The sequence below is a fragment of the Echiichthys vipera genome (assembly GCF_963691815.1).
Source record: "Echiichthys vipera genome assembly, chromosome: 15".
Taxonomy (NCBI): Eukaryota; Metazoa; Chordata; class Actinopteri; order Perciformes; family Trachinidae; genus Echiichthys; species Echiichthys vipera.
The window spans coordinates 14,462,134-14,487,241 of NC_139840.1; the positions used below are offsets into that span (position 1 = coordinate 14,462,134).

Here is a 25,108-nt window from a genome sequence, read left to right on the forward strand (position 1 = left end):
TTTAGGACAGACCTTTTTATGCATTTGGTGCAGTCTAGGGTTATGTCACAGCAATATTGGGATATCTTTGCAATTGATAATGGTATTCAAGTTCAAGAATCTTTGTTAGACTAAAAAAGCATTTTGTTTTTTCACTTGACATTCACACACAAAATATAAGGATTAAACATTGAAATGTTTCAGGGCGATGTGGGAATGTATTATTACTTATGCTTACACCTCTTGCATATGGGACTGTTCATGAAACAGCCTTATCAAATGGGAAAACTCCTGCTCTCTAACATATCCTTTTGCATCAAAGCCTGTGTAGTAAGCCTGTGACCACCGATAAGCATTTCCACGTATGAATCAATGGAAAAAGTCTTGAAAAGGTGAACAGATCTTGCGTTAACCCCAACAAGCTGTTCCACACTGGCGCTCCAGATTTAGGAGGAATTGCAGTCCAACAGTCACCTGTGATTCTCGACTGCTATGCTGCTAACTAGCATGATGAGGTGGTCCGGAGTATTAAATAGCTGCTGGGTTGGCCTGGCACCTCAGGCAGCCCAGCTAAAGACAGGCACTTACATCACCTCCATCGTCACCACAGCAATAGGGACATGTCTAACAGCCAGTCTTGTCTCTAGGGTCGGACAGAGACGGCTACACTGTTTGAACACATATTTATTACAAAGCTGCATATACAGCTGAATAAGAAACGATACTTGATCTATTCTTTGTCTCAGATAACATATTCAAAACACATGACACATCAATTTGGATTATAGCCTCTACATATTTGCTAACCACCTGTTGCATGATTTGGAGGGATGCAGCAACACAAAAGTGCACACAAGCCTTGTGCAAGGTTGTATCTGAATGTCTACTCAGTAAAAGTGCAGAAGATATGGGAAAGTGGAATGTTTTCAGCCTGAGACTTGTGTGTTTGTGTGCGTGTTTTCTGTTTAAGTACTTTCTCACAACCAAATTACATCACCTCTCCATTTCTGTCCATTTATTGGGAGAAAAGAGAGGGCCAGGTCACTTTCAGAAAGGCTTACATTGGAACCAAACCTTTGTGAGTCTGAAAGCACAGAAAGGATGTCACACAATACCGTCTAGAAGGGTTCTAACACAAAAGGGGGCGACGGCTGCAAATAAAACATTCAAACCAACTTCAGTGGGAGGTGGACCCCTGAGAGAGGGGATTAGGTTCCAGGGGAATGTCTCTAGAAGTGAGTTATCGAAAGTTTTGTCTCTTGACAATTGCAGAACTATGAGCAGTTCCAAAGCCATTACACTAAACTGAAGTAGATTGTGTCAATGCCACCAATAAACCTATAAATAAAAGATAAATGACAACCTTTTCTGCATTCAGTACATTTAAGCCACAAAACCACCACGCACACCACCACATCATCAACACAACAAACAACTTACACCCACAGAAAAATAATATAAATCCACTGCTTTTCCCTTCATTAAACCCCTTGAACATCAATCCAGGAACTAATCAGACCTTCATTTAAACCAATATTGTCCGATGTTCATTCTGTGACTGACGTCAACCAATCAAAAGTAGCTCAGTCTCAACAGATGAGAGACAGCCAGCAGTAAGCCCTGGTATGTTTGCCTCACATGGTCTACTCTGAGTTCACTCAGGCAGATAAGCACATGTGGTCAGGGCTCCTAAAATACATTCCCCAGAAAAAAGGAGTGAGTGGTCGTCCGATATGTGGTGTAAATGTTTACCAGAACAATGGCTTGCCTACTGTGTTCTGTAAATAGTTTAACAAGGGTTAAAGTTCCTGGAAAAGTAGCCAGTATTTTTGGAAGGCACAGATGTGGAATTACACTATAACGGGATGGACAAGAAATGTTTTACTGGTTCTAGACATATGGCTAAACAAAATGGCGAAGGGATGAACACATACACCATAGAAACTGTTTAAGTGAAAATTGATTAAGATAAAGTCTGGCTTACCAGATGTACAATCTAAAGCTTGACTTCTGCTGCATGGCTCACGTGAGATAGCAGAAGGGAGAATTCTCCTCCAATTCTGCTATCTCCGCTATTGGGCTTAGCGCCACCCAAGATGATTGTGATTGGTTTAAAGAAATTCAAACAAGCCAGAGCATTTTCCCCCTATACCATAATGTCAACTGATGCAGTCAAACCATACTCCAGCGCTGACACAGTGCTGTGGAGAAAAGTAAGACAATGCCAGACTAATTTATACGATCTGTGCTCCCACAAATATCTACCAACATCAAATTCACTCATTTTGGGCCAATTATTCTAAACAAGCCATTTATGCAGATTACCAATTTCATCTTTACAGAAGCCAACTTTTGACTCAAGGTAGGATTTGTCATGGGTCAAGAAGTCTAAGAGAAGTCACAAAAAAGGAGGCAGTTTACCAGCTTTCATTGGCCTGTCTGTGACCCAGGACTTACCCTGAGGATATTTCTGACCTGGGGGCCATTGACAATTGATCATGACAATAGAAACCATAAGTCTTTGGCCTAAAACAAGACTAAGAGTCTACAGCAAGGATATTCCAAATCTTTTTTATCTCGAGACCCAAAATAGCAATTTGGCAATAAAAAAAAAAGTGGGAGTGCTGATGAGAATGTTTATTAGTTTTTGGACACATTTTTCTTTTGACTTGATGACGGCGTGAAATGAAAAGTCAGGGGATTACCAGAGTCAATAAAATATATGAATGCCTGGGCCAAACATGCATGGCAATCCATCCAATAATTGTCAAGACATTTGTCTAAAACTCAAAAATACCAACCGTATGGTGGCACTAGAAGTAAAGTCGGGGATCACCAGTCTCAGTAGGATTCAACCTCTGGGGACTATGGATGTCTGTACAAAATTACAAGAATGCCATCATCTGACAGTTTTTTAGATTTTGTAGACCTACCGACATTGCCATCCCTAGAGAGACATACCACTAGCATGACTAAACAATTGAAAAGGTTTTCTGTATAATAATGCTCTAATTTGTATATTATGCGCAGTTTTGGTGTGAGTTCTCTGACAAACTATTGAGTTCCCTTTGAGTCAAATAAGTCTTTTGGCAGACCTGCTTCAAACAATCCTCTATAACCGGAAACATCTCTGTAAAAAAGGCCTCTCTCTTTGAACCTACCATTTTAACATAAACATCGACTGCGCCGTTATCTAATATATCTACCGAGAGCTATATAGACAATAGCAGAACAGCCACCTGTGCTTGTCATGAAAGAAACCATAGAACCCTTTCAGCCAACATAGTGCATTGAACACATCGTTTATCCTGTTTGAAAGAAGAAGAAAAAATCTACAAAGCTTCACATGGAACAGTCAAACAACTTGACAATAATGGATGGATTTGTAGGTTGGAATAAAACACTTTAAACTCAGAAAGATGTCTGAAGAAACATATCATAATCTAGATCAGATATAAGCACCCTGATTATCATCATTAAGTAATATTCTTTTCTCTTGATTTAGCCTTATTTCTTCCATTAATGAATGAGTGCTTGAATGCTTAGTTTGTTGATTTGATACACCAGATGTTGCAAAGATGTCAACTGATTAAGCTCTCATTAGTAAATCACAAATCTGCACCCTGCATGCCAGACTCTTCTGTGCTAAAACAACCATATGGCATGAAATGGTGGCAGGTGAGCCTTGTTTACAGTCTTGGTGGTTTCATCAAATGCCATGAAGAAAAAAATGTGTGTGACAGGTGTGTGTGTGTGTGTGTGTGTGTGTGTGTGTGTGTGTGTGTGTGTGTGTGTGTGTGTGTGTGTGTGTGTGTGTGTGTGTGTGTGTGTGTGAGAGAGGTGTTGTGCGATTGGTAGTCCCCATCAGAGATCTAGCCACGCTCTTTTTAGCACACCATAATACAATAATGCCACTTTCCCGGGTCCCAAATAAACTGAGCATTACCACGTATTAGAGTCAGACATCCCCGCAGGCTATGCATGTGTCCATCCTCTTGTAAGTGTGGACTATATTTAGCCGTGTAGGATCTTTGCTCAGCTCAATCAGCCTAAAAATAGAGATAGAAAAGCCGACACCCATTGTCTGACACAGTGCCCACTGGAAGCCAGAGATGCAACACGTGTGGAGAGGAGCCCCTTTGTTGCTCTCTCCACTCCAGAACTGATCCAAAACCCTCCTTAGACAAGACGTCCAAGCCTCCACCTGCACACAAATTTGATTTTACATCCTTCTGATTCCTAATCCAGACAAAGAATTCCTCTCTTTCCTCACAGTGGATAATTGTGCGTGAGGTGCAATTTTATGGGCTGTGAGCCAAACTCCTGCGAGAGACACAGGTCATGATGGAAGCCTATTCGCTGGCCAAAGCAGCGTGAAACTGATCTCTGGCAAGCATCCAACTACAGGACATTATTCACATGATCACTGCAGGCTGAGGTGATGAAGCTCAAACTGAAAACATAATCACAACTTTCCTCCTAGCCTATCCAAAACAAATAATCAGCTGCAAAACACAGCAGTGTAGAATAATATGGTGCAAACATATTGCAGTTGAAACCCCAGTGAAGGCGCTCTGCCACCTCCCACAAATGGTCTCTCTCATCGCACAGCAGCAGAGCAATGACCAAGCCAGAAAACTTTCCTTCTTTTTCCTCTGTAACATCCAGGTGCTATAATTTACTGTCACCACAGAGCAATCATCCTTCACACTGCAGGTAGCAGCAGGTAAACAGCTGTTCATAGCAAAGTACGGTATGATAATCTCACCTGCCCAAGGTCCAGGGTAACATTCACCTCGTTGTAGCCCAGGCCCCTGGAGAGAGGAGGGCTCTGCCACCAGCGCTCTGTCCCATCGATGGCGTTGGTCACCGGGTGGGCTTTGTTTGGGTCATTGGAATTGCAGTAGTCACAGAACTGACCCTAAATGGTGTCACATTGTTGGTATTCAGTGACATACACACCCAAATAATTACAGAAAACAACATGCAGGATTTATAATGTAGTTAGGCACTCGCAAATAATTAACCCAATGCATATATTAGATATATTACAACCACAAGCAGATCTTGTTTTTGCATGTCCAAGTCAAACTGCTTAATGTAGGGCCCTCAGGAGTTTTTCCTGAGGGTACAAGATCACTTCTGAAAGAGAATTTCCTTTAGAAAACTCAACAACAATGGTGTAAATGGTGTATTTCTGGCAGTTGTACAACTTGGCAATCGAATGCAGCAGCAGCATTGGCAGAGCTTTTATAGACACACAACATTTGTAAGTTCCCATTATATTCATAAAAACAGCCTAATATATTTAAATATGTTTCTGTTAATAGGCTTGAAATATATTCAACTGTTCACTATAGGCCATATGTCTCCAGCCACCATGTAATATCCTATTACATTGTCTGCATATTGTTGTTCACTTTCACGGACCGAAAGTTGTCGTGAGATCGCATCCAGCTTTTCTTACCTGTAAATTTTGAGTAGGATGTCCGGTGCCGACAAGCTTACAGTATAATTCATAACTCGGTGTCCCAGCTGCATCCTGGCCGCAGGTAGCTGTGGCAGAGATACTCGCCCCCTCAGCGAGGTTGAAATACGGAGGACTCAAACTAAAACCTGTTAAATCATTAAAAGTTCCTTGTCCATGTGCGTCACTGAAAAGTGTTACCGAAAAGGTAAAAAATACAGCGAGGAGATGAGTTCCTCTCATCCCTCTCGCCATTTTCCACGTTAGAGGTCCCTGTAGATGCCGAGAGCAATCCGCAGCGTACAGGTCTTGTCATCTATAGATCTCCATGAAATGCGCTCAAGGGGGCTGCGCGAGTTACGCGCGAGGCTCCTTCGGTAGGACCACACGTCCGCTAATGTTGACAAAGCTTGAAGTTGTCTGCTACTGCTGAAGGTGTGCTCTCGATCCGCCGCATGTTTCCAAACTAACAGTGTTCCTAACCAAACTGTGCGCAACACCGGAGCGATCAGGTGTCAGGCTGTCGCTGGTCTGAGCTCGACGCTAACCCACAGAGGGGTCAAAGGTCTCATATCACAGTTTACACTGCGTTTCCCAGTCGCACCTCTTCTGTCCCTTTTATTTTAACACGAACAATCTCACTTACCTACAAGTAGGCTACATACAAAGTGTATGTTATGTGCGTACATTATTTATAGAAGCCACTTTTGTATCCTATAATTTTGCAAGCCTCCTTCATGGAATAGCCTTGATGATGTTGTCGAGTGTCATCTTAAAAAAATAGACACTTTATTACAGTCACGGTGAAAAGAATATTCTGCCACTTCAAAGGTAATTTGAACTTGTGCAAATATAAAGAGTTTGATGATTGAAATGAAATGGTCTAGCCATATGATATGGGAAATTGTTAAACAAACTTCTATATAGCCCACATTCTGTGTAATTTTAAATATATATATATATATATATATATATATATATATATATATATATATATATATATATATATATATATATATATAATTAAAATGAAAAATGTAGCCTAAATAAAAAATATAATTTGATATGAAAGTATAGCATTCTTTCTTATAGCATGATCACAGGAGCTCCAAACCTGTGAAGTTCCCCACCAGTGGTGTTAGTAGTGGTAGTAGTTAGTAGTGGTGTAGTTACTGGTCTTAGCATCCTTCTATTATGATCTTGGGGCGAGCTCTAGTGGAGAAAACAGTCATCACACGATAACCACTAGTGGGGTGGATTTTTGCGCAGACGCACATGCGCACACCGTTACACAAAGTAGCCTACTGAGGTCTCCGGTTTTACCATAGTGTCACTTCGCCTTTTGAAACAAGAGCTACTATATTGTGTTACAACTAAAACAACTCGTTTCTGTCTTACTCTATGTACTTTATTTTTGCTCACTGTCCCAAAGGGATTCTCGATGAAAACTAATAATAACAACACACTTCTGAAACAGCTGTTTCTATTTTGGTCATTAACACAATGGCTCAGCAACTTCTATTGTCTTTTGTAACTTGCACGTCAACGATTAAGCACCGTGACTCAGTGACAGGAGGGTTCCCGTGTCGCAGCATCGTTGCCATTCCGTTGACGGGGCGGGCTGCTTGGTGGCCTGTGTCAGTGCGGAGGGAGTGACAAGCAAACAAGGAACTTATTGTGCGGTGACATACATACGGCTAGGTAAACGAAACAAGACTGGAGGAGATCAAGGGTTGAATCTGTTTGTGTTTTTGATCTCCCAGGACTCCACATGGATCCAACAAATCTACAGGTATGAAGAACAACTTTATTTAAGAAACTGAAACTCCCCGTTTTTTTAATGCAGTGGAACAAGTTAGTAATATGAACAAACAGCGAATCCCTGTATGCAGTCTTATGGGTTTCATTTTGACTAGCTTGACTTGGATTGAGTCAAACGTATTGTGTGCTCAATTAAAATATATATTTTGCATTAAACTCTAACAGAATAAACAGTTCTTAATCTGAAGGCAGGAGCTTATGTCCTTATTTCTGTTTCTGCTAGAGAGGACCGAACCAAAAATAGTGATTCACATCAAGTCCACAGATTCTATGGCAGTCTGTGAAATGATTCATCTGCAGTTTATTTAATGTTTTAAGCAGGGAATGTATCTGTGGTCGGATTAGTTTGGATCTGATGTGCAGTCAGTGTAGCTCTCTTTTACTGGTCAAATATCAGGTACCCTAGGTTGGGGGGATTCACATCCTCTTCTAATATTCATATCTCAGTTTCCACAGTTGCAAGGTTCAATCTTTTAAGGCAGATGCCAGGCACTTCTACTTTGTTTTAATACAAAAAATGTCCATACAACTGATGATAAGATTATTTGACACAGAAAACGTTTCAGCAGCAAAAATACACTAAAATCATTTGGTTAAATCAAAGATTTGAACTGGCAGATTTAAACTGACTATACAATTAATTGCATATTACTTAACTGATTGATCGTTCACTTTAAAACAGGGGTGTAAACGTAGACACTGCAGGCAGTTCGGTTACACTGGGGCCCTTGAGTTGTGTCAGTGTTTCAGATTGCCACCTTGGAAATACACCTCTGTTAATGAAGAGCACATGTTAACTTAAAAATGTTGTTGTATATGCCTCTGGAAAGGCCATCAGAAACCATCATGGTATGCATACAGATATGCAATGATGATTGCTAGGTATGTTATATTGATGTCCAATGTCGAGTCTCTATTTGATCATATGATGAGACAAGATGATATACTGTATGTTGGCTAGTTTTCACACAAAATCTGTTAAAACTGACAAGCACATCTGCAAGCCGAGCGACAGCTGTAAAACCCAACATATCGTTGGCAAAATATATATACTCCCAATGATACCTTATGTCACCGCTATAAAAACGCCAACACTGATAATGTCCATGAGCAAAGCGTTTTGGAACAGACCTTCTTCACATTTTGTAGAACAAAAAGCTCAGGTCAAACCAATAACACTAAAAACAACTTTATTAATTTTGGTAAACCAGTTCCAGGGCCCAGGTATTATGGCATGACTTACTGGTACACTGTCATGATTAATGTTATTAATTACAAGTGTGCCCTTCCTACACTGACAAGTCAAAACACCTGTTGTGGCCTAGGTCTATTATTACACAATAAATTACTGTATCGTGGAGTTTAGCAATTTTCTGCTGGTCAACTACTCAATCAGTCGGCCATTTCAGGACTAGATCCAGAGAATTTTTTTAGAAATGATTTTGATGTGTTTTTAATATGGTAGGCCTAGCTGCCATTGGTATAATGACAACACTGAACTATATGACTTTTGTTTTGGCTGAAGTACATTCGTGCAGTTTATGGGACACTAAGTTGACATGAACTGACTGAGTTTAAGGTTCATATACCAACCCAGTGGAAACATAAGATATGATAGTACCTGAAATTAATTAATTTTCTGCTCTTTCAGAAAGCTATAGCCATAGCACAGAAGGCCTCCGAGGAAGACCAGGCTGGGAACTATGAGGAGGCCATCAGCTCCTACAAACATGCTGTCAAGTACTTTCTGCACATCGTAAAACGTGTGTCAATACGACTGGAAACTAAATGCTTTTAATGTCACATAATGAGACATGTCATGTCATTTTAACAGTCTGTACAAGAGTGTGCAGTGCTGCCATTGCCTAATGGACCAATTGGCATCTACAAGTGAAATGACTCAACAATTAATGAATACATAAATACATTCAATATCATTAAATAATGCTATTTAATGAATGTCCTCTTTCCCCTCAGGTGAACCTCAGGGTAAAGATGGCAACCAGAAGATAAGAGATAAATGTAAACTGTACCTGGACAGAGTGGAAGAACTACAGGAGTACTTAGCGTATAAAGAGGTTATAACAGAAATTAAATACATACTATTGGTTTTACAATTATGGATTATTTTTCATGATGATAAAATCAACGCAATGTCTCAAGTTCCCAGCAGTGTGGATGTACTGCAGCATGAGTGGACTTATTAATAATGTTATTGAAGACGTAGTTCAAATAAGTGCCTGATAGATGAAAGATGATGATAGAATTAATGTTTGCATGACAGCAGGGTAGATAGTTTGTCTAAGTCTGATGGCAAACACATAGTCTGTGACAAGCGGTTTTAACATTTAATCGGATCACACTCCTATCTGTAATTACATTCTAGATATCCATAATACAATTCTCCTCTTTAAAATGTAATTCTTAATTGTCAGAATAATAATTTCAGATATCCACAATGACATTCTTCCATGTACAATTGACGTCACTTTTGCCATATGTGTATTGGGCTTTAAATTCTAGACATCCACAATTACATTTTAGATATCTAGAATGAACATTCTGTATATATGTAAATGTAATTTTTTCTAGGAAAATCTCCCATTTCAGATATCTACAATACAATTGTTACTAAATGAAAAAGCATTCCAGATATCCATTATGTCATTTTGACTATCCAAAAATACAATACTTCATTAGGAATATGTACAGCTGCAATTTTACGAGTAAGAATTACATTTTAGATATCTAGAATGTTCATTCATCTAAAATGTAGTCATGGATATCTAGAATTTACCGCCCAATACACATGAATAGCAAAAGTGATGTCATTTTTCAGTGTCAATAATGTTGTGGATATCTGAAATGATAATTGAAAATAGTAAGAATGTCATTGTAGATGTATTAAGTTATCATTCTGACAAGTAAGAGTTCAATTTTGACTAGGATGAATGGTATTTGGGATATCTAAAATGTAATTAGGAGTGTGAGTGGATTAAAAGCGCTCGCCCTAAGTATTCTGAACATTATTTTTTTAACAAGTCTTTATTGATTTTCTTTCTGAACATTTTTGCCTTTGCATGCCTTTATCTGATAGTGACAGCTTTGAAGAGTGACAGGAAACAGGATAGAGAGAGGGGGGTGACATGCAGCAGGCAGCAAAGGGCCACAGGTGGGGACCGAACCCGGTCCGCTGCTTGAGGGCTTTAGCCTCTGTGCTGTAACGAGGCTACGTCTTGACGTCATCACATTCCGTGCACGTCAGTATCGACTTTTCAATGCGGAAGTTTCCTCCTCGATCTGGACTCGGGAGCGATCTTAGTAAACGAAAACAAGCTTCATAAAAACCTCGATTGTCGAGTTAACATTCTACTTGTATGGTTCAATTCTACAACAAAGTGTCAAAAAGTAGTTTCCTCACGGCGGAGTTACATTCGTGTCGATTACTGCACAAAGTGATCAGCCATTATGGCTACCAACAATAATTTACAGGTAAGTTGAGGACCAAACCCAGAGCTGGCTAACACGCGTAACGTAAACAAATGAGCTAACAAAGTTGTTCAAATATGGGACTAGACTGAGAAAGTATTGTAATTGTTGACAAACGAAATGTACGACTTTGTTTCATCGGGTGATGTTCGGTATAAATGCGTCCAACTGTCTTAAAATAGCGTAACGTTTGTAACATTAGCTGCTAGTTAGCATTTGTTAGCTAACACTAATACAAGCCCAAGAAGACCATCGAAATGTGACATTGTGGCCCATGTGTGTTTATAAAGGGTGGTCTTTTGTTATAGTACAACATTATGCAGTTGTGGCAAATCTCGTAAAATATTAGCGTGAGGAACAGGACACCCAGCTAATGGGATTAGCGTTGCTAGCGAGCTAACTGGTTTCATTTGGCCTTCTAAAAAAAGACGCCAAATGGAAAGCAAAACTGTTAACGGTATGTCATATACATGTTGTTTTACAAGTACACATTGTGGTATAGCTATGAGGTAGCTAAAATGACGTCCAATACATTTAAATGAAGACACTTCTACCTTGGAGTGCGTAGTGTTACCACACACAGGACAGGTGTAACGTTAGCATTACATATCATCAGCACATATAAAGTTTGCCTGCGATTGTATTTGACCCTCTTAATGTCACAGTGTTGATGTTTGATGGTGTCGTGAGGCATTAATAGTTAAAATACATTGCTGACTTTAACTTTATTTAACATTGGTCACATACAATTGTGAGTACTATGTAGTGAAATTTGACTTCTGCTTTTAACCCAGCCTAAGATGGGAGCTGCGCTGGAGTGGGCAGCTGAAAGGCGCCTGGGGAGCATTTAGGGTTTAGTGTCTAGTCTTCACTTCAAAATGTGGACAATAATATTAGGCCCTTGATTATATTAACCTGTCTGTTTACTTCATCAATGGAAGAACTTAACCCATATATGTGAGGATAACTAACACTGTTCTGTTTGGTTTTTTTTTTACTTTAGAAAGCCATTGATCTTGCCAGCAAGGCGGCTCAGGAGGATAAAGCGCAAAAATATGAGGAGGCTCTGCGTCTTTACCAGGCTGCTGTTCAGTACTTTCTCCATGTGGTGAAATGTGAGGCATTAAACATTACATTGACATTAAGTGTACAGTGCCTACAGTCTGATTGACGCAGGTGTTTACCATATCGCAATCAGATAATAAAGCTTCTTGACCAGGCTTAAGAGTAGCTTTGTATTTCTTAAAATGACATAAATGCTATTCTGTTCTCTACACTGCCAAATAATGATATGTCTTTTAGAATATTTAGAGTATAAGCAGTAGCTTTATATAGCAATCAGATCACAAATACAAATCACCTGAAAATAATTTCTGTGATGTGTTTTTTTTGTTATTCCTGACAGATGAAGCCCAAAGTGAAAAAGCTAAACAGAGCATCCGGGCAAAATGTGCTGAATACTTGGACAGAGCAGAGAAGTTGAAGGAATATTTGAAGAAGAAAGAAAACGCTCCGCCTGCGAAGCCTGTCAAAGAGTCACAGTCTGATGACAAAGGGTGTGTTTATGGGAGGGGCAGATGTGATGCCATTCAGACCGAGAGACATTGATATAGATTATTATATTTTATTTTATTATTATTATACATTATTTTAAATATTATAAATTATTGTAATATTTATGTTTGTTTCCAGGAATGAAAGTGATGAAGGCGATGATCCAGAGAAAAAGAAGTTCCAAAATCAACTCTCAGGTTTGTATTATCCTGTATATGTATTATCTAAACTCAGCTGACATAATATTTGTTAATTTCTTGTGAGTTTGTTACATGCCATCTGTCATTAATCACAAATGTATTATGACATTTTTTCCAGGTGCAATTGTTATGGAGAAACCTAACATCCAATGGAGTGATGTTGCTGGTTTAGAGGGAGCCAAGGAGGCACTGAAAGAAGCTGTTATTCTCCCAATTAAATTCCCCCACCTTTTCACAGGTATAACATCTTACTTAAGAGGAAGGCTACCTCATTACTTTGCTCTTAAAATGACAAAAGCAAACATAAATGTTGCTTGGAACAGTGGGAGTGCTGTTTTTTTTTTTTTTTTTACACTAATTTTGTACATTGCCTTTTTGCTTGTCTGACAGGAAAAAGAATTCCATGGCGAGGGATCTTGCTCTTTGGACCTCCAGGTACAGGAAAGTCCTATCTGGCTAAAGCTGTTGCCACAGAGGCAAACAACTCAACCTTCTTCTCCATCTCCTCATCTGACCTTGTCTCCAAATGGCTGGGAGAGAGTGAAAAGTAAGTCATATTAACAATAAGCCACAAAGTCAGTTATGCATAGAAATATACTGCAGCTAGCAGCGCGTTGCCTTATAATTTTTTAAACCTCCCTTTTGCTTCCAAGGTTGGTTAAGAATCTTTTTAGCCTTGCAAGGGAACACAAGCCTTCTATTATCTTCATTGATGAGATCGACTCTCTGTGTGGCTCAAGAAGTGAGAATGAGAGCGAGGCTGCTCGGCGTATTAAGACAGAGTTTCTGGTCCAGATGCAGGGTAAGTCTGATGAGTTATTTGTTATTACTAAATGCTTTGATAAATGAGATGCAGTCTATATTGGTGTTTAAGTGTTTCAAAATCTGAGATATAAGTTAAGCTTTTTCCGCCCAGTAGTGTTCTGTAGAATGAATGTTCACATGCTTTGGGATCTAAAAGAAGAAAATGGATCTTCGAGATAAGTGAAGCTTATATAGATAGATCCTTATTGTAGTTGCATAGCATGGAGTAGACAAATGTATCAACAGAAAATTGAGCTGTGCACAGGAGAGAAATAAAGATGAAGTGACTGGATGAACAGAGGTACAAGGTGACAAGTGGGCATACCTGCTGTGACATCACGGAAAGGGTGTGGCTTGAAGTGCAACATGGTTTTTAGATGAAACCACACTGAACACTGAACAGTCACATTAAGAGTAATAGTAAATTATAGCCACTTTCTTCATATTTTGGCTAAAATAAATGATTCAACTTTATCCTTGTTCAAGTGAAAAATGTGTACAGTAGAGTTACACTTCTTATGGGTGATATGAGTTGGATTCCTGGACCAATAAGGCAAAAATTAAATGATTAGACCGGGGGATTGTTTGCTTAAATCACACAATTCTCCATGGAATACAGAGGTTCATTCTGTTTTTGATTAAGTTGAATTATGATATATTTAAAGAAATCATTTCATTATTTCATTATCAATCATGTTTTGCCAAAAAATACACGTAATTCCTTTTTAATAAATTCAGTCAAGGTCTTCACTACATATATTATGTAAGTCTGGACAGACATTGGTGTAAAACTGCAACTCGACTGTTTAGCAGAGGCATACAACCACAAGGCGGTACTTCTAGGGCAGGGATGTCAAAGTCAAATACATCAGAGGGCCAAAAAAACAAATTTGCTACAAGCCGAGGGCCGGACTGGTTCAATGTTTATTAAAACATATTAAAATGATTGCATATAACCTATTGAACCAAGACCTTACACAGTGTACCGTATAATATATAATAATTAAATAAATAATCCAATATTTTTGTATGGCCTCAGCATTAATTTCAGACGAAAACATTTTTCATCAGGCTCACAGACAAAAACAAACTTCCTTCAAAGAGAAACACTTGTCCTGTACATTAAATGAATAAAGCAATATTTTCTTATGACCTTAGTTATTTCAAGGAAAACATTTTCAACAGGCAAACAGCAAAAAAGAAAATGTCCGTCAAAAATAAAACATGTTCCTTAATATCAAGATAAAGACACACAGCTTAGTGAACATGTGCTCTGCCTCCCACCTAGCTTCAAACACCCTGTTCTCATCGTCCACCTTCCGTTTAGCCATTATTGGGGGGGGGGGGGGGGTGTTGACATCTGCCCTGAATGCTTAAGAATATTGAAGACGGGGCCCACTTGCGGCGCTACAGTGAGTTCGCGGGCTACAGTTGCATTGTGGGTAATGTAGTTTTTGCGTGAAAAACACCAGCAGGCGGCTGTGGCGTGCGGGCCGGTTCTAATACTAATCAAATATCATCCCGGGGTCCAAGATGATTCATTGGCGGGCCTTGACTTTGACACCCATGTTCTAGGGGATTCAGGCATGGAGGCACTTGTCCACAATAAGATAGTGGGAAACCCCACTAATTCATTATTTTGTAATTTGCAGCTAAATGCCTACTTTCTTTTTTGTTTTTGTGACCAAAAGTTTTCCACTTTCTTGTAAAACTTGTCATATTTCTATAATTTGTGGCAGCTGCTCTGCAATGTAATCTGTGACCACAGATCTTTTGAGAGCTGGAGGGACCATCATCTACGTACTGTGTGTACTACTTACTCTGACTTTTATGTTTTGCAGGTGTGGGAAGTAACAATGAGGGAGTGCTGGTACTTGGGGCAACAAACATCCCATGGACCCTTGACTCAGCCATCAGAAGAAGGTGATTGTTATTATTTAGTAAAAGTCATTAGTAACTGTGTTGTCATTCACCTGTACTGACTGTACAACAATAATCAGATTTGAGAAGAGGATCTACATCCCGCTGCCTGAAGAGCATGCACGCTCCTTCATGTTCAAGCTCCATCTGGGCTCAACGCCAAACAGCCTCACAGACAGTGACTTTGTCACGCTGGGCAAGAAAACAGACGGATACTCTGGAGCTGATATCAGTATCATTGTCAGAGACGCTCTAATGCAGCCTGTTCGAAAGGTTCAGTCAGCAACCCACTTCAAAAAGGTACGTCTTAAAATATCCATCTCAGTTTTAGGCTTCAGTGTAATTTGTGCAGTTGACCAATTGTCACTTTTGTTTCCTTTCTTGTATTTTTATTTTAAAAAAGGTACGAGGTGCATCAAGAACTGACCCTAACATGATTGTAGATGACCTCTTGACTCCTTGCTCGCCTGGCGATCCCAGTGCAATTGAAATGACATGGATGGACGTCCCTGGGGAAAAGCTATTAGAACCTATAGTATCCATGGTAAGCATATAAAGGTACTAGGTGGTAATATGAATGCAGATTAGAACCCTTCTTTTAATGTCTTATATATTTTCCTCTTTTCAGTCTGACATGCTGAGGTCACAGGCCAACACAAAGCCAACAGTCAATGAGCAAGACCTGGACAAACTGAGAAAATTCACAGAGGACTTTGGACAGGAAGGCTAGGTGGGATGATTAAGCCAAGCCAAACCAAAGCAAAGGAATTGTGATTGTCTCTCTTTACTGTCCTTGTCCCCTTTTTTTCTCTCTGTCTCATCTTAACCATTCACCAGGCTTCGCGGTTGATCATGAGTGGACAGGATTTATGCGCTGTTTTGACAATTTGATAATTACATAAAGGGTGAAGGACCTAGTTTTATTCAATATTATCCATCGTCCAAAGATTAAAGACTTCCTATCTGCAGATGACCTGATAAATGAAACAATATGACATAGAGTATTATTGACTTCTGCACTGAAGACTAAATGTACTGTTGAGTATAAATCCCAAGCAATTTAGGGAAACTAACAGCAGACATACACAACAATTATTGCGACTATTGAAATCAAGGTCATTTATTTTAAGTTTGGACAAGCTCTTATTTCCTATTCCTAGTCACAATACATCTCAATAGAAAAACATAAAACATACAAACATAACAAATACACCTGATGTATTCTCTATTTTATATTAAGAAAAAAACAAGCATTTTATAGTGTATACAGTACCATGTGGAATGCATAAATCTTGGGCTGGGGGAGTGAAGCAGGACATGAGTTCATAGGACTGAACTGTGTCGTCGTCTCAAGATGGTGGATGTTTAAGAGTTTTGAGACAGAGATACTCCGGATGAGAGCTGCATTAGACCCCGTGGAAATGTTGGATTGTGTATCCAGTTTCCTAACAAAGGACAATAGTTTGTTTACTCATTTGTCATTTGAATTAAAACACAGCTACAAGGGTTGATCACCAATGGTGCCAGACCAGCATTATTTTACAATTTTTCAAGGACTCAGTATCTCTGAATTGCTTTGTCACTCAGCTCATTTTTTCACAACCTACTGTACATATGTTTCATTGCTATACACAGGCTTTTCTGGTTATCCATAATATAAACTGCAGAAAAATAAGCCTTATTTTAAGATAAAGTAACATGAATTTTGATAAAACAAGACTAAGTTGGACACTGATGGCTCAGGTGGAGAGATCATCCTCTTGTCCACTTAACTATATAGGAATGCATCTCCAAGCATGAACTATATGTAGCCATGAGTGGCATTGTGCACCATGTGCCTTCTAGAAAAGCTGCAAGATTCATTTTCATTTGTTTATTTCTAAATTGGCCATACTACTTATATATCCAGTGCTTTGTCACTTCAACTAAGAAATGTATACTTGCACATTTCATGTAAGTTCTGTTAGAAATTGTATTCAACTGTGCTTTTGTTGCTCCTACGGTGTGCAAACTATTTCTTGAGTTTTTATGGGGAACATCTCTTATTTTACTGTAAATGTCTGAACATATAGCCAGCTCTCAAGCCTTTTCTTTCTGAAGAGGTCGCCCATGTATAACATTTTGTTTTTTGTTTTCATAATGTAAATAAAAGTTATAGCTACGTCACGAAGAGCTGTTTACTTTTTCTGTAGCTAACACACAAATTGACCAGAATTTACAATAGAAATATAGGTAAAGAGTAATAAAGGTGTCACAATTTAAAATTTAGTTTTTTTTTTCTGTATCTTATCGGACAACATAGGCTGATTGGGTACGGTAGCATGTGTAGCTAACAAACGGATACGGCGAATGAGGAAGCGAGGAATTGCATTGTGGGAGTTGTTGTTAATTCACGCTTAAACAGCGTTAGGATTCATCAACCCTGTCGGCCCGAGGACTACAAGTACCAGCTATGACCGCGAGCGCCCGTTTACAGTGCAGCGTTCGATTTGTTTTGGTTCGTGCCGACTGTGCTTTGTCACGGGGAGCCAAGGTCCACCGAGGCACTTTAACCTGGTCGTTACACATCTTTGACCCACTGCCAACCCCCGGAACAACTCCCCTCGAGGTCCGTGTGTCGCCACCCCCTTTTTGAGGGCCGTCACCTGCCTCGGAGCTCCTGTCATCGGACCCTATAAGCTGGCCTGCTAGTTAGCAAACAAGCTAACGATTGCCAGATTTCACCCATGTCCTCTGAAGAAGCCTTGAGCTCAACGATCACGGATTGGCTTTTCATCAATTCCTGGTGGCTCCTTCTGCCATTCATCATGCTTCTTATAGTTGCCGCCTTCATTGTTGCCTTCGTGCTGCTGCTATACATGATATCACCTCTTATTAGTCCCAAGCCTCTGAAACTGAATGGGGCCCACGTCGTGGTAAGTGCAGCAGAGCGCTAACGTCCAGTCATTATCCTGTAACGTTAGTTTTAGGTCAGGCTAAGTTAGCTGAGTTTATCTAACTTGTGTGTGCAGGTATGGCATATGCCGATATGCACTTAGATTACAGCTAATAACCAGCCATAACGTTTTGATACTATATATATATATATATATATATATATTATATATTGATAGTGACACGCCCACATAATTAGTTAACATTATTTTATTTATATTTTTCCTTCACAACTTTCTTTGCAAATTTTCACAAGCATCATGTGACAAACAGTTATGGGAATATGACGGTCTTTATATCAGAATCAGAAATACTTTAATAATCCCAGGGGGGAGTTCTTTTCGTTGCAAACTCCAGCTATACAAACAACATATTTAACAAGAACGATATTATACAGACAACATACTGTATATATTTGGAAAAAGAAAAAAATATATATATACATATAAAAAACACATTTACAATAGTAATATATATATATATTTCAATAAACATTACAATCTTACAATATGATGACACCAAATACGTACATTTAAGAGGAAAGAGTACTCAAATACACAATACATACAAAATCATTTAATTGAAAAAATCATGTATTGTATCAGCTGTATTGATCAATACTTTTCTTATTAATAATTTGATGAGTTAACATTAACTAAGTAAGTTAACGGCCTAATAAGGTTAACCCAGATAAAAAACACAGGAGATATTAAGCTACTGTAGTGTATTCTGACTATATAACATTTTAATGAAGGTTATATTATTAGGTTCTGTTGAAACAGTTGTTGATTAATTCATCTTAAGTTACTGGTCAGCTTTATGGTTAAGTTATGCCACAGTGTTGACTAGCTAAATATTAAACGCTCTTCTCAGCACCATAAACTGCAGCCTCCAATGTGACCATGGAGTTTAATTAACACCTTTCAAACAGTTTCAGCAGTTTTACGCCAGTTGTATTAGACTGCATTGGTTTTAGCTAGGTGTACCTAATAAACTGTAGTTTGACTTATTTCATTATGCAGATGTGGTATCAAAACGTCCTTGCCTATTTTTTATCAAAAAGTTTCTTTGTGGAAACATAATTGCATTTCCGGTTTACCTGCGACCCAGCCTGGGTTGCACATCAGCTACTCTATATTTGACCTCTCGATTAATGATCTTCTTACCATTTGGATTTTCAGGTGACTGGGGGCTCAAGTGGGATTGGGAAAAGCATTGCAGTTGAGTGTTACAGGCAAGGAGCATTCATCACTTTGGTGGCACGGGATGAGGTCAGCACAATCAACATTTAAACAATCTTTCCGTTGTGTCTGTTTGTTGTTATATAGCCAACTCATTTGGTGTCAAATGTTACATATTGTTTTTTGCTCCATATGAGCTGAAGGATGTGCTCGACTTATATGCTTATTTTACTTTATTTTGTGTTTAACAGTTGACCTGCTTGGGAAAAGTCATGTTCTGAAGATCCTATATTTGATAACTTTTCAGGTTTTATAACAGATAACAAATATGCTCTATTTCTATTTCCCCTAGGCTAAATTGCTTCAAGCAAAGAAAGAGGTGGAGAAATTTGCCATCAATGACAAGCAGGTATGGGTTTAGCATTTATTTCAATGAAAGCTGTAACTTTCGGATTGTATTAATGCACCTGTTATGGCTGTACAATTTTTCACAACACATAACAGTTGAAACCATATATTGCACAAGATCATATACAATTTCCTAACTCAGGTGGTGCTCTGCATATCAGTGGATGTTTCCAGTGATTATGGCCAGGTGGAAAGTGTGATAAAACAGGTAATGTTACCCCCTTAGCAACAGTGGAACATCTCAGACTCCTTTTAATAATTCAAAGTACTGACGTGGCTTTTCCTGTTGTTCAGGCTCAAGAGAAGCTGGGGCCTGTTGATATGCTTGTGAACTGTGCTGGAACATCCTTGTCTGGAAAGTTTGAGGAGGTGGAAGTGGACCGTTTTAAAGTAAGTACCTAGGAGTGTAGCCAAGGCACAGCCCTGGTCTTGCTTTTGTTTAAAAGTCAATAAGCTACTCTGAACAATACTAAAAAATAGTGTTTATTAAAAACTATCCACTGCTCATATACACGGCTCAGTGATTAGAAGGTGTCAGAACAAAAAGGAGATAATTTATGAATTAAACAAGTTTATTTGAGTAAGGCCATATATTTCCAAGCTATGATGAATGATACTGGACACACTCCTGAATTCTTCTGGGGTTATGAGAAGCAATACTGATTTTTTTAAAATTTATATACATGCATATTGACCTTTAGCCATTAGACCAATGTAATTTAATGGATTGCTTAACAAAAATGATTATATTTAATCGAGACCAACATGGTAGATTTGCAGAAAGACCACAGAATTGGTCTGTGACTATGTGTTTTGCGAAATCAACATTTACCACATGTTGTCAGACTCTGTATGAGATGATTGTTACAGTCAGAAACGATTTAGGGGGGTTGAATTCCCAGGTAATACTTTATTTATTTATATTGTGGAATGTGAAGCTAAATGTATGCAGTGCTACACTGTGGATAACCTTGTTATAATATATGTGTGTTAACTTTGGCCTTGTTGCCAACAGAAACTGATGGAAGTAAACTACCTGGGCAGCGTTTACCCGACACGGGCAGTTATAACCACAATGAAGGAGCGAAGAATGGGCCGCATCATGTTTGTGTCCTCCCAAGCAGGCCAGATCGGCTTGTTTGGATACACTGCCTACTCGCCATCCAAGTTTGCTCTGCGTGGCTTAGCCGAGTCCCTGCAGATGGAGGCATGTTTTTTTGGCTTCCTACATTTAAATAGCCTTTTGCACAGATTTCCACTGCACACCAAGTAAACACACTACATTTCAAATCAACCTAACAATTAGTCTAGTTAAAATGTTTTAGACTATGTCTGTTGTAATTTTTCACCACTTTGTTGGTTGTTGTTAGTCATCAAAAATCAAGGTCAAATGGTAGGACATTATGCTCAGGTTATGTTCCTGTTCTTCTACTCCAGATAAAGCCATACAATATCTATGTGACTGTGGCCTACCCCCCTGACACTGACACTCCAGGACTGGCGGAGGAAAATAAGACAAAGGTAAACTTCTGGTTAACCAATCAAATAGTAACATAATTCCATGAACCTCCTATTTAAAGCATTTACTTTGATTATTTCTTCAACTAGCCTTTAGAGACCAAACTAATCTCTGAAACCTCTGGAGTCTGTCAACCAGACCAAGTGGCCAAAATCATTGTTCGGGATGCAGTGGTAAGAAATCCACTTCATCTCCCATTGACCCACCATGTTTCTTGTCAGGTTCAAAGCAATAAGTGAATAAATAATCTGTTGTCAATCTACCTATCTCTGCTCTTGTAGCAGGGAAACTTCAACAGCTCTATTGGACCGGATGGTTACATGCTATCAGCCCTTACCTGTGGAATGTCACCTGTTACTTCCATCACAGAAGGTCTCCAGCAGGTAATGACATGCACATTATATTTTTACGTTAGCTGAAGAAGTGCACCTCCAGGTTGTTGTTAACATTGAGCAATTTGCTGATTTGTAACCTCAATTAATCTTTCGCAAAGATTGTTACCATGGGATTATTTCGGACCATCGCCCTCTTCTACCTGGGGAGTTTTGACAGCATTGTGCGCCGCTGCATGATTGAGAGGGAGCAGTCGAAAGCAGCTGACAAGAGGGAGTAACGGCAGCCTTACCGTCTTCACAGCCCAATGCCCCTCTTCCTCCAGACCCTCCATCCCATCCCCTCCTCCAGCTGTACAAGTGCACAACCATAGGTGGGGAAAAGGCCATGCTTTGAGTTTATTTCCGATGTCAACTGATGGGGAAAAAAGAAAGTGGCAGATGTTTACTCTGTGCTTGTCCAGCGATGTAACTACTCCATAAACGTCACAGTCGTTTTGATTTTTCTATCCTCTCAGAGCATTCCAATTGACTTTTCAGTTTAATGTGTCCACCTGCTTCTTTTTGTGGGAGCAGCCTTACTTTAAGGAAATGGGGGCAGACTTAAGTAGGTAGGCTTTGTGAACCGCTGATTAGATATCAGGCCTCCTTGCCTCCACTTGCACAGTGTTGTTTATTTTTTGCCCTACAGAAAGGAAAAGCAACAGATAGCCTGTTTTACCGGTTGTGCCAAATGTGGCTTGAAATTCCCTCCCACCAGGGGCTATAGTGAAAACCAGAATAGTAACCCTTAGCTTTTGTCACATTTCACAGTTTCATGTATCACAAAACTCGGTCCACCCTGTAGGAATTTCACTGTTTGTTTTGTTTTTTCATACCACAAGAATTTGCAGGCAAAGCACCTTCCTTTTTGACTGAATAACCCCTGTGTTTGGAACCAGTTGTGACCCTCTGTGTTTTGTTTATGTGGTGGGATGTTTTGTTTCTATGCTCTGTGTGTGGACCAAGCCTAGATGCGGGACAACAGTACTTTGCAGTTATAAAGAGAGAAAGCATGTGGGGTTTTTTTTGTTTTGTTTTTTATTTTACTAATGTAAAAACATAATTTTCAGAAACATTTTAGACGCAGTGTTGGGGCAAACAATTTTGGATGGACTGTGTGCATGAATGTGTGTGTATATGTGTGCTGTGGTGTTTGCTGTGCCTGAGCCAAACCCCCTTGGGAGAGAAAAGCCATTAGATTTTATCGTCTCGGGAATAAACACACCAAATTATTTTCTCGGCATCCCATCTTGTTTCTTTGAGAAAGGAAAGCAGGTACTATGGGTTGAAGCCATGAATTCAAAAGATGGAGGGGGGTAAAACGACCACCTGTGAATATGACCAAGTTCAGTAAACTGTTTTCATTAAATGTTTGAAAGGAAGCATATAATTTGTGTTATTGCATATATTCAGCCACGGTCAAAATCCAAGTGGCATCCACAATTTGTTGGGGCGATGTACTGTAAGTCTGAGCAGGGCAAGACTTGCTGGTTCGAGTCATGTCCCTGTAGGTCCAGTGAGGGCGCTAGAGATTTGTTTTACATGAAGGGCAAAATAGAGGGTCGAGCATGGAAGTGTGATCCTCCCTCTGATTTTGACCTGCTGTTACCCTGTCATGCACAGTTAAGACTTTGCAGCTCCCTAAAGTACAGCGTCAACTCTTGCAAGTCTTCCTTCAGTCCATCACGAACGGGGAGAATGTACTTTAATACAAAGCATACAAATCAGAACATATTTTTTAAAAACACCAATATTTGAATGCCAAAATGTGTTAAGACAATTTCTGTAGATGCAATGCATTTATTTGATATGTATTTTGATGTTGCTGCTCTGTTAATGTATGTTAGTTTGTGAAAGCTGTGGAGCAGTGTGGGGACCCATTCTAAGCCTTAAGACATGACTATTGATGAAGCTAATGCTATAAGAATGGACTTGTCCACAGAACAATGTGACTTAACCCACATGTGGTCTACCAGTTAATTGAATACTTTTCAGTTTAAAATGCCAACTGCTTTTGTGTATTTTGTCAATTTCCAGTCTTTGTACGACAAATGAAGCCTTTGAGAAATCCGAGTTATGAAAGTGAGAATGGATGAGTCATGTTTGATGATGTTCTCATTTGAAATAGGTTAAAGGCTATACTATCCTGCACTCGAGCGTTTTCATAATTGTACATTTTTTTATTTCAAAAGTTGTCTTTTACCTTGAGGTAGCAACACATAGATGATAGAACATGTAGCCCATATAACAGCAGTTTTGTTTTAATCTTTAAGCTATGCAAATGAAGCCTATGCTTACAATATGTTGGAACATACGTAAAGATTTAAGTTCTGTAACAGTCCTGCTGTTTTCCCTTATTTGATGGTGTCACCATTAGATACTTAATGAGCTAAGTATTGAACATGAAAGTCATAACGCGCTCTTTGTCTCATCCTTCTTTCTCGCTTTTTACTTTTTTTCTGCCAAAAAAATTAACACCTTCACCTTGTGTGCCATTGAAAGAAAATGTGAGAAGTGGAAAGTTTCTTTGTCTTATTTTCTTACATGATAAACTAAATAAATACCTGTGAAGAAAATCTAGATCTCATTTTAATCCTTTGGTTTTGGGTTCTCTTGTCTCTTCTTTAATTGCACTTGATGTTGTACTTTGTCAACCATTTTTCTCATGTTACACACTGGAGATCAAAATTGATTTATTCTGAAATACTGTCATTTTTTTTATTGTTCAGAATTTGATAGAATATCCGCTGTGGCACTGCTGTAGTAGCATGATCTTTTTTTTTTTTTTTTAAATAACCAAGGCAAAAACTTTTATTTTGTGAAAAAAAACTGAACAGTAGTTTTGACAGAAGAGGAGATTTCAATAATGTTTTCCTTGGGCTATGTGATTAAAAAATGAATAGGAAGTGTAGAGGCCCTTGCTTTGAATGACTTCAGCACATCTGCGCCCACAGGACATCACTAGTTTCTCACACTGCTCTGGTTGGTTCATTTGGGTTCAGTCTTTCCCCAGTGCGACACTGAACATAATGTTTCCCATCAGACCCAAATAAATCTAACTTTAGCAGTGTCATGACATGGTTTGGGGGATGTTTTCTGCAGCAGGAGTTGGGCCTATTTTACATCTACATGGTAGGGTGAATACAAATGTTTATATGAACCTCATTTGGTAACATGCAATACCATCACTGCAATTGTCTCCCGATCATCTGCAATTTGCATGCAACACAATGCCCCTGTCACACTGCAAAACAAGTAATGCAGTACCTTTAAGCTAAGAATATTGAAACAATGAAATGTCCAGACCAGAGTTCAGATCTAAACCCCATAGTGAATCTCTGGAAAGTCCTTGGCAACAGAGTAACGTCTAAGAAACTCACTGGAAGAGACTGAAAAAGAATGGCACAAGATCAAACCAGAGCAGTGTGAGAAACTAGTGATGTCCTGTGGGCGCAGAT

General features: G+C 39.1%; 3 protein-coding genes across 7 annotated transcripts in view; 2 read left to right on the plus strand and 1 right to left on the minus strand.

Annotated features, from left to right (window-relative positions):
* The window catches only part of LOC310958008 (laminin subunit alpha-3-like), a 54,384-nt gene extending 48,499 nt beyond the window's left edge, over window positions 1-5,885 (minus strand). For all 4 annotated transcript variants that reach the window (XM_083928788.1, XM_083928787.1, XM_083928789.1 and 1 more), the window contains exons 1-2: window positions 5,447-5,885; window positions 4,748-4,900 (exon numbers count right to left, since the gene is read on the minus strand). In XM_083928788.1, the coding sequence (XP_083784914.1) occupies window positions 4,748-4,900; window positions 5,447-5,701 (408 nt within the window). In that variant the 5' untranslated portion in view covers window positions 5,702-5,885. The remainder of the gene's footprint in view (window positions 1-4,747; window positions 4,901-5,446) is intronic.
* Window positions 5,886-7,103: 1,218 nt separating this feature from the next.
* Window positions 7,104-17,500, plus strand: vps4b (vacuolar protein sorting 4 homolog B). Of its 2 annotated transcripts, XM_083927940.1 has the most exons (13): window positions 7,104-7,238; window positions 8,919-9,030; window positions 9,245-9,345; window positions 11,760-11,871; window positions 12,162-12,312; window positions 12,449-12,507; window positions 12,629-12,748; window positions 12,901-13,057; window positions 13,164-13,312; window positions 15,156-15,237; window positions 15,315-15,534; window positions 15,638-15,778; window positions 15,863-17,500. In XM_083927940.1, the coding sequence occupies exons 1-13, from the start codon at window positions 7,218-7,220 to the stop codon at window positions 15,962-15,964; spliced, it is 1,527 nt and encodes a 508-aa protein (XP_083784066.1). In that variant the 5' UTR covers window positions 7,104-7,217; the 3' UTR covers window positions 15,965-17,500. The 2 variants fall into 2 exon arrangements, with proteins under 2 accessions (XP_083784066.1, XP_083784067.1); XM_083927941.1 differs by lacking the exons at window positions 7,104-7,238; window positions 8,919-9,030; window positions 9,245-9,345 and adding an exon at window positions 10,555-10,759.
* A 244-nt stretch (window positions 17,501-17,744) lies between these two features.
* Window positions 17,745-24,216, plus strand: kdsr (3-ketodihydrosphingosine reductase). The gene is made up of 10 exons (XM_083928716.1): window positions 17,745-18,149; window positions 19,350-19,439; window positions 19,702-19,758; window positions 19,900-19,965; window positions 20,052-20,147; window positions 20,773-20,964; window positions 21,195-21,278; window positions 21,366-21,449; window positions 21,558-21,659; window positions 21,770-24,216. Exons 1-10 carry the CDS (start codon window positions 17,961-17,963, stop codon window positions 21,887-21,889), a joined length of 1,080 nt encoding a protein of 359 aa, XP_083784842.1. The 5' UTR covers window positions 17,745-17,960; the 3' UTR covers window positions 21,890-24,216.
* Window positions 24,217-25,108: the final 892 nt, after the last annotated feature.

What these genes read in the sequence shown, in the direction of transcription:
- kdsr (XM_083928716.1), top strand. Translation starts at nt 17,961, where the DNA reads ATGTCCTCTGAAGAAGCCTTGAGCTCAACGATCACGGATTGGCTTTTC. An exon ending in TGAATGGGGCCCACGTCGTG is followed by an intron (nt 18,150 to 19,349) that starts GTAAGTGCAGCA and finishes TTGGATTTTCAG; the next exon opens with GTGACTGGGGGCTCAAGTGG. An exon ending in TCATTGTTCGGGATGCAGTG is followed by an intron (nt 21,450 to 21,557) that starts GTAAGAAATCCA and finishes CTGCTCTTGTAG; the next exon opens with CAGGGAAACTTCAACAGCTC.
- vps4b (XM_083927940.1), top strand. Translation starts at nt 7,218, where the DNA reads ATGGATCCAACAAATCTACAG. An exon ending in TGGATCCAACAAATCTACAG is followed by an intron (nt 7,239 to 8,918) that starts GTATGAAGAACA and finishes CTGCTCTTTCAG; the next exon opens with AAAGCTATAGCCATAGCACA. An exon ending in CTTTCTGCACATCGTAAAAC is followed by an intron (nt 9,031 to 9,244) that starts GTGTGTCAATAC and finishes CTTTCCCCTCAG; the next exon opens with GTGAACCTCAGGGTAAAGAT.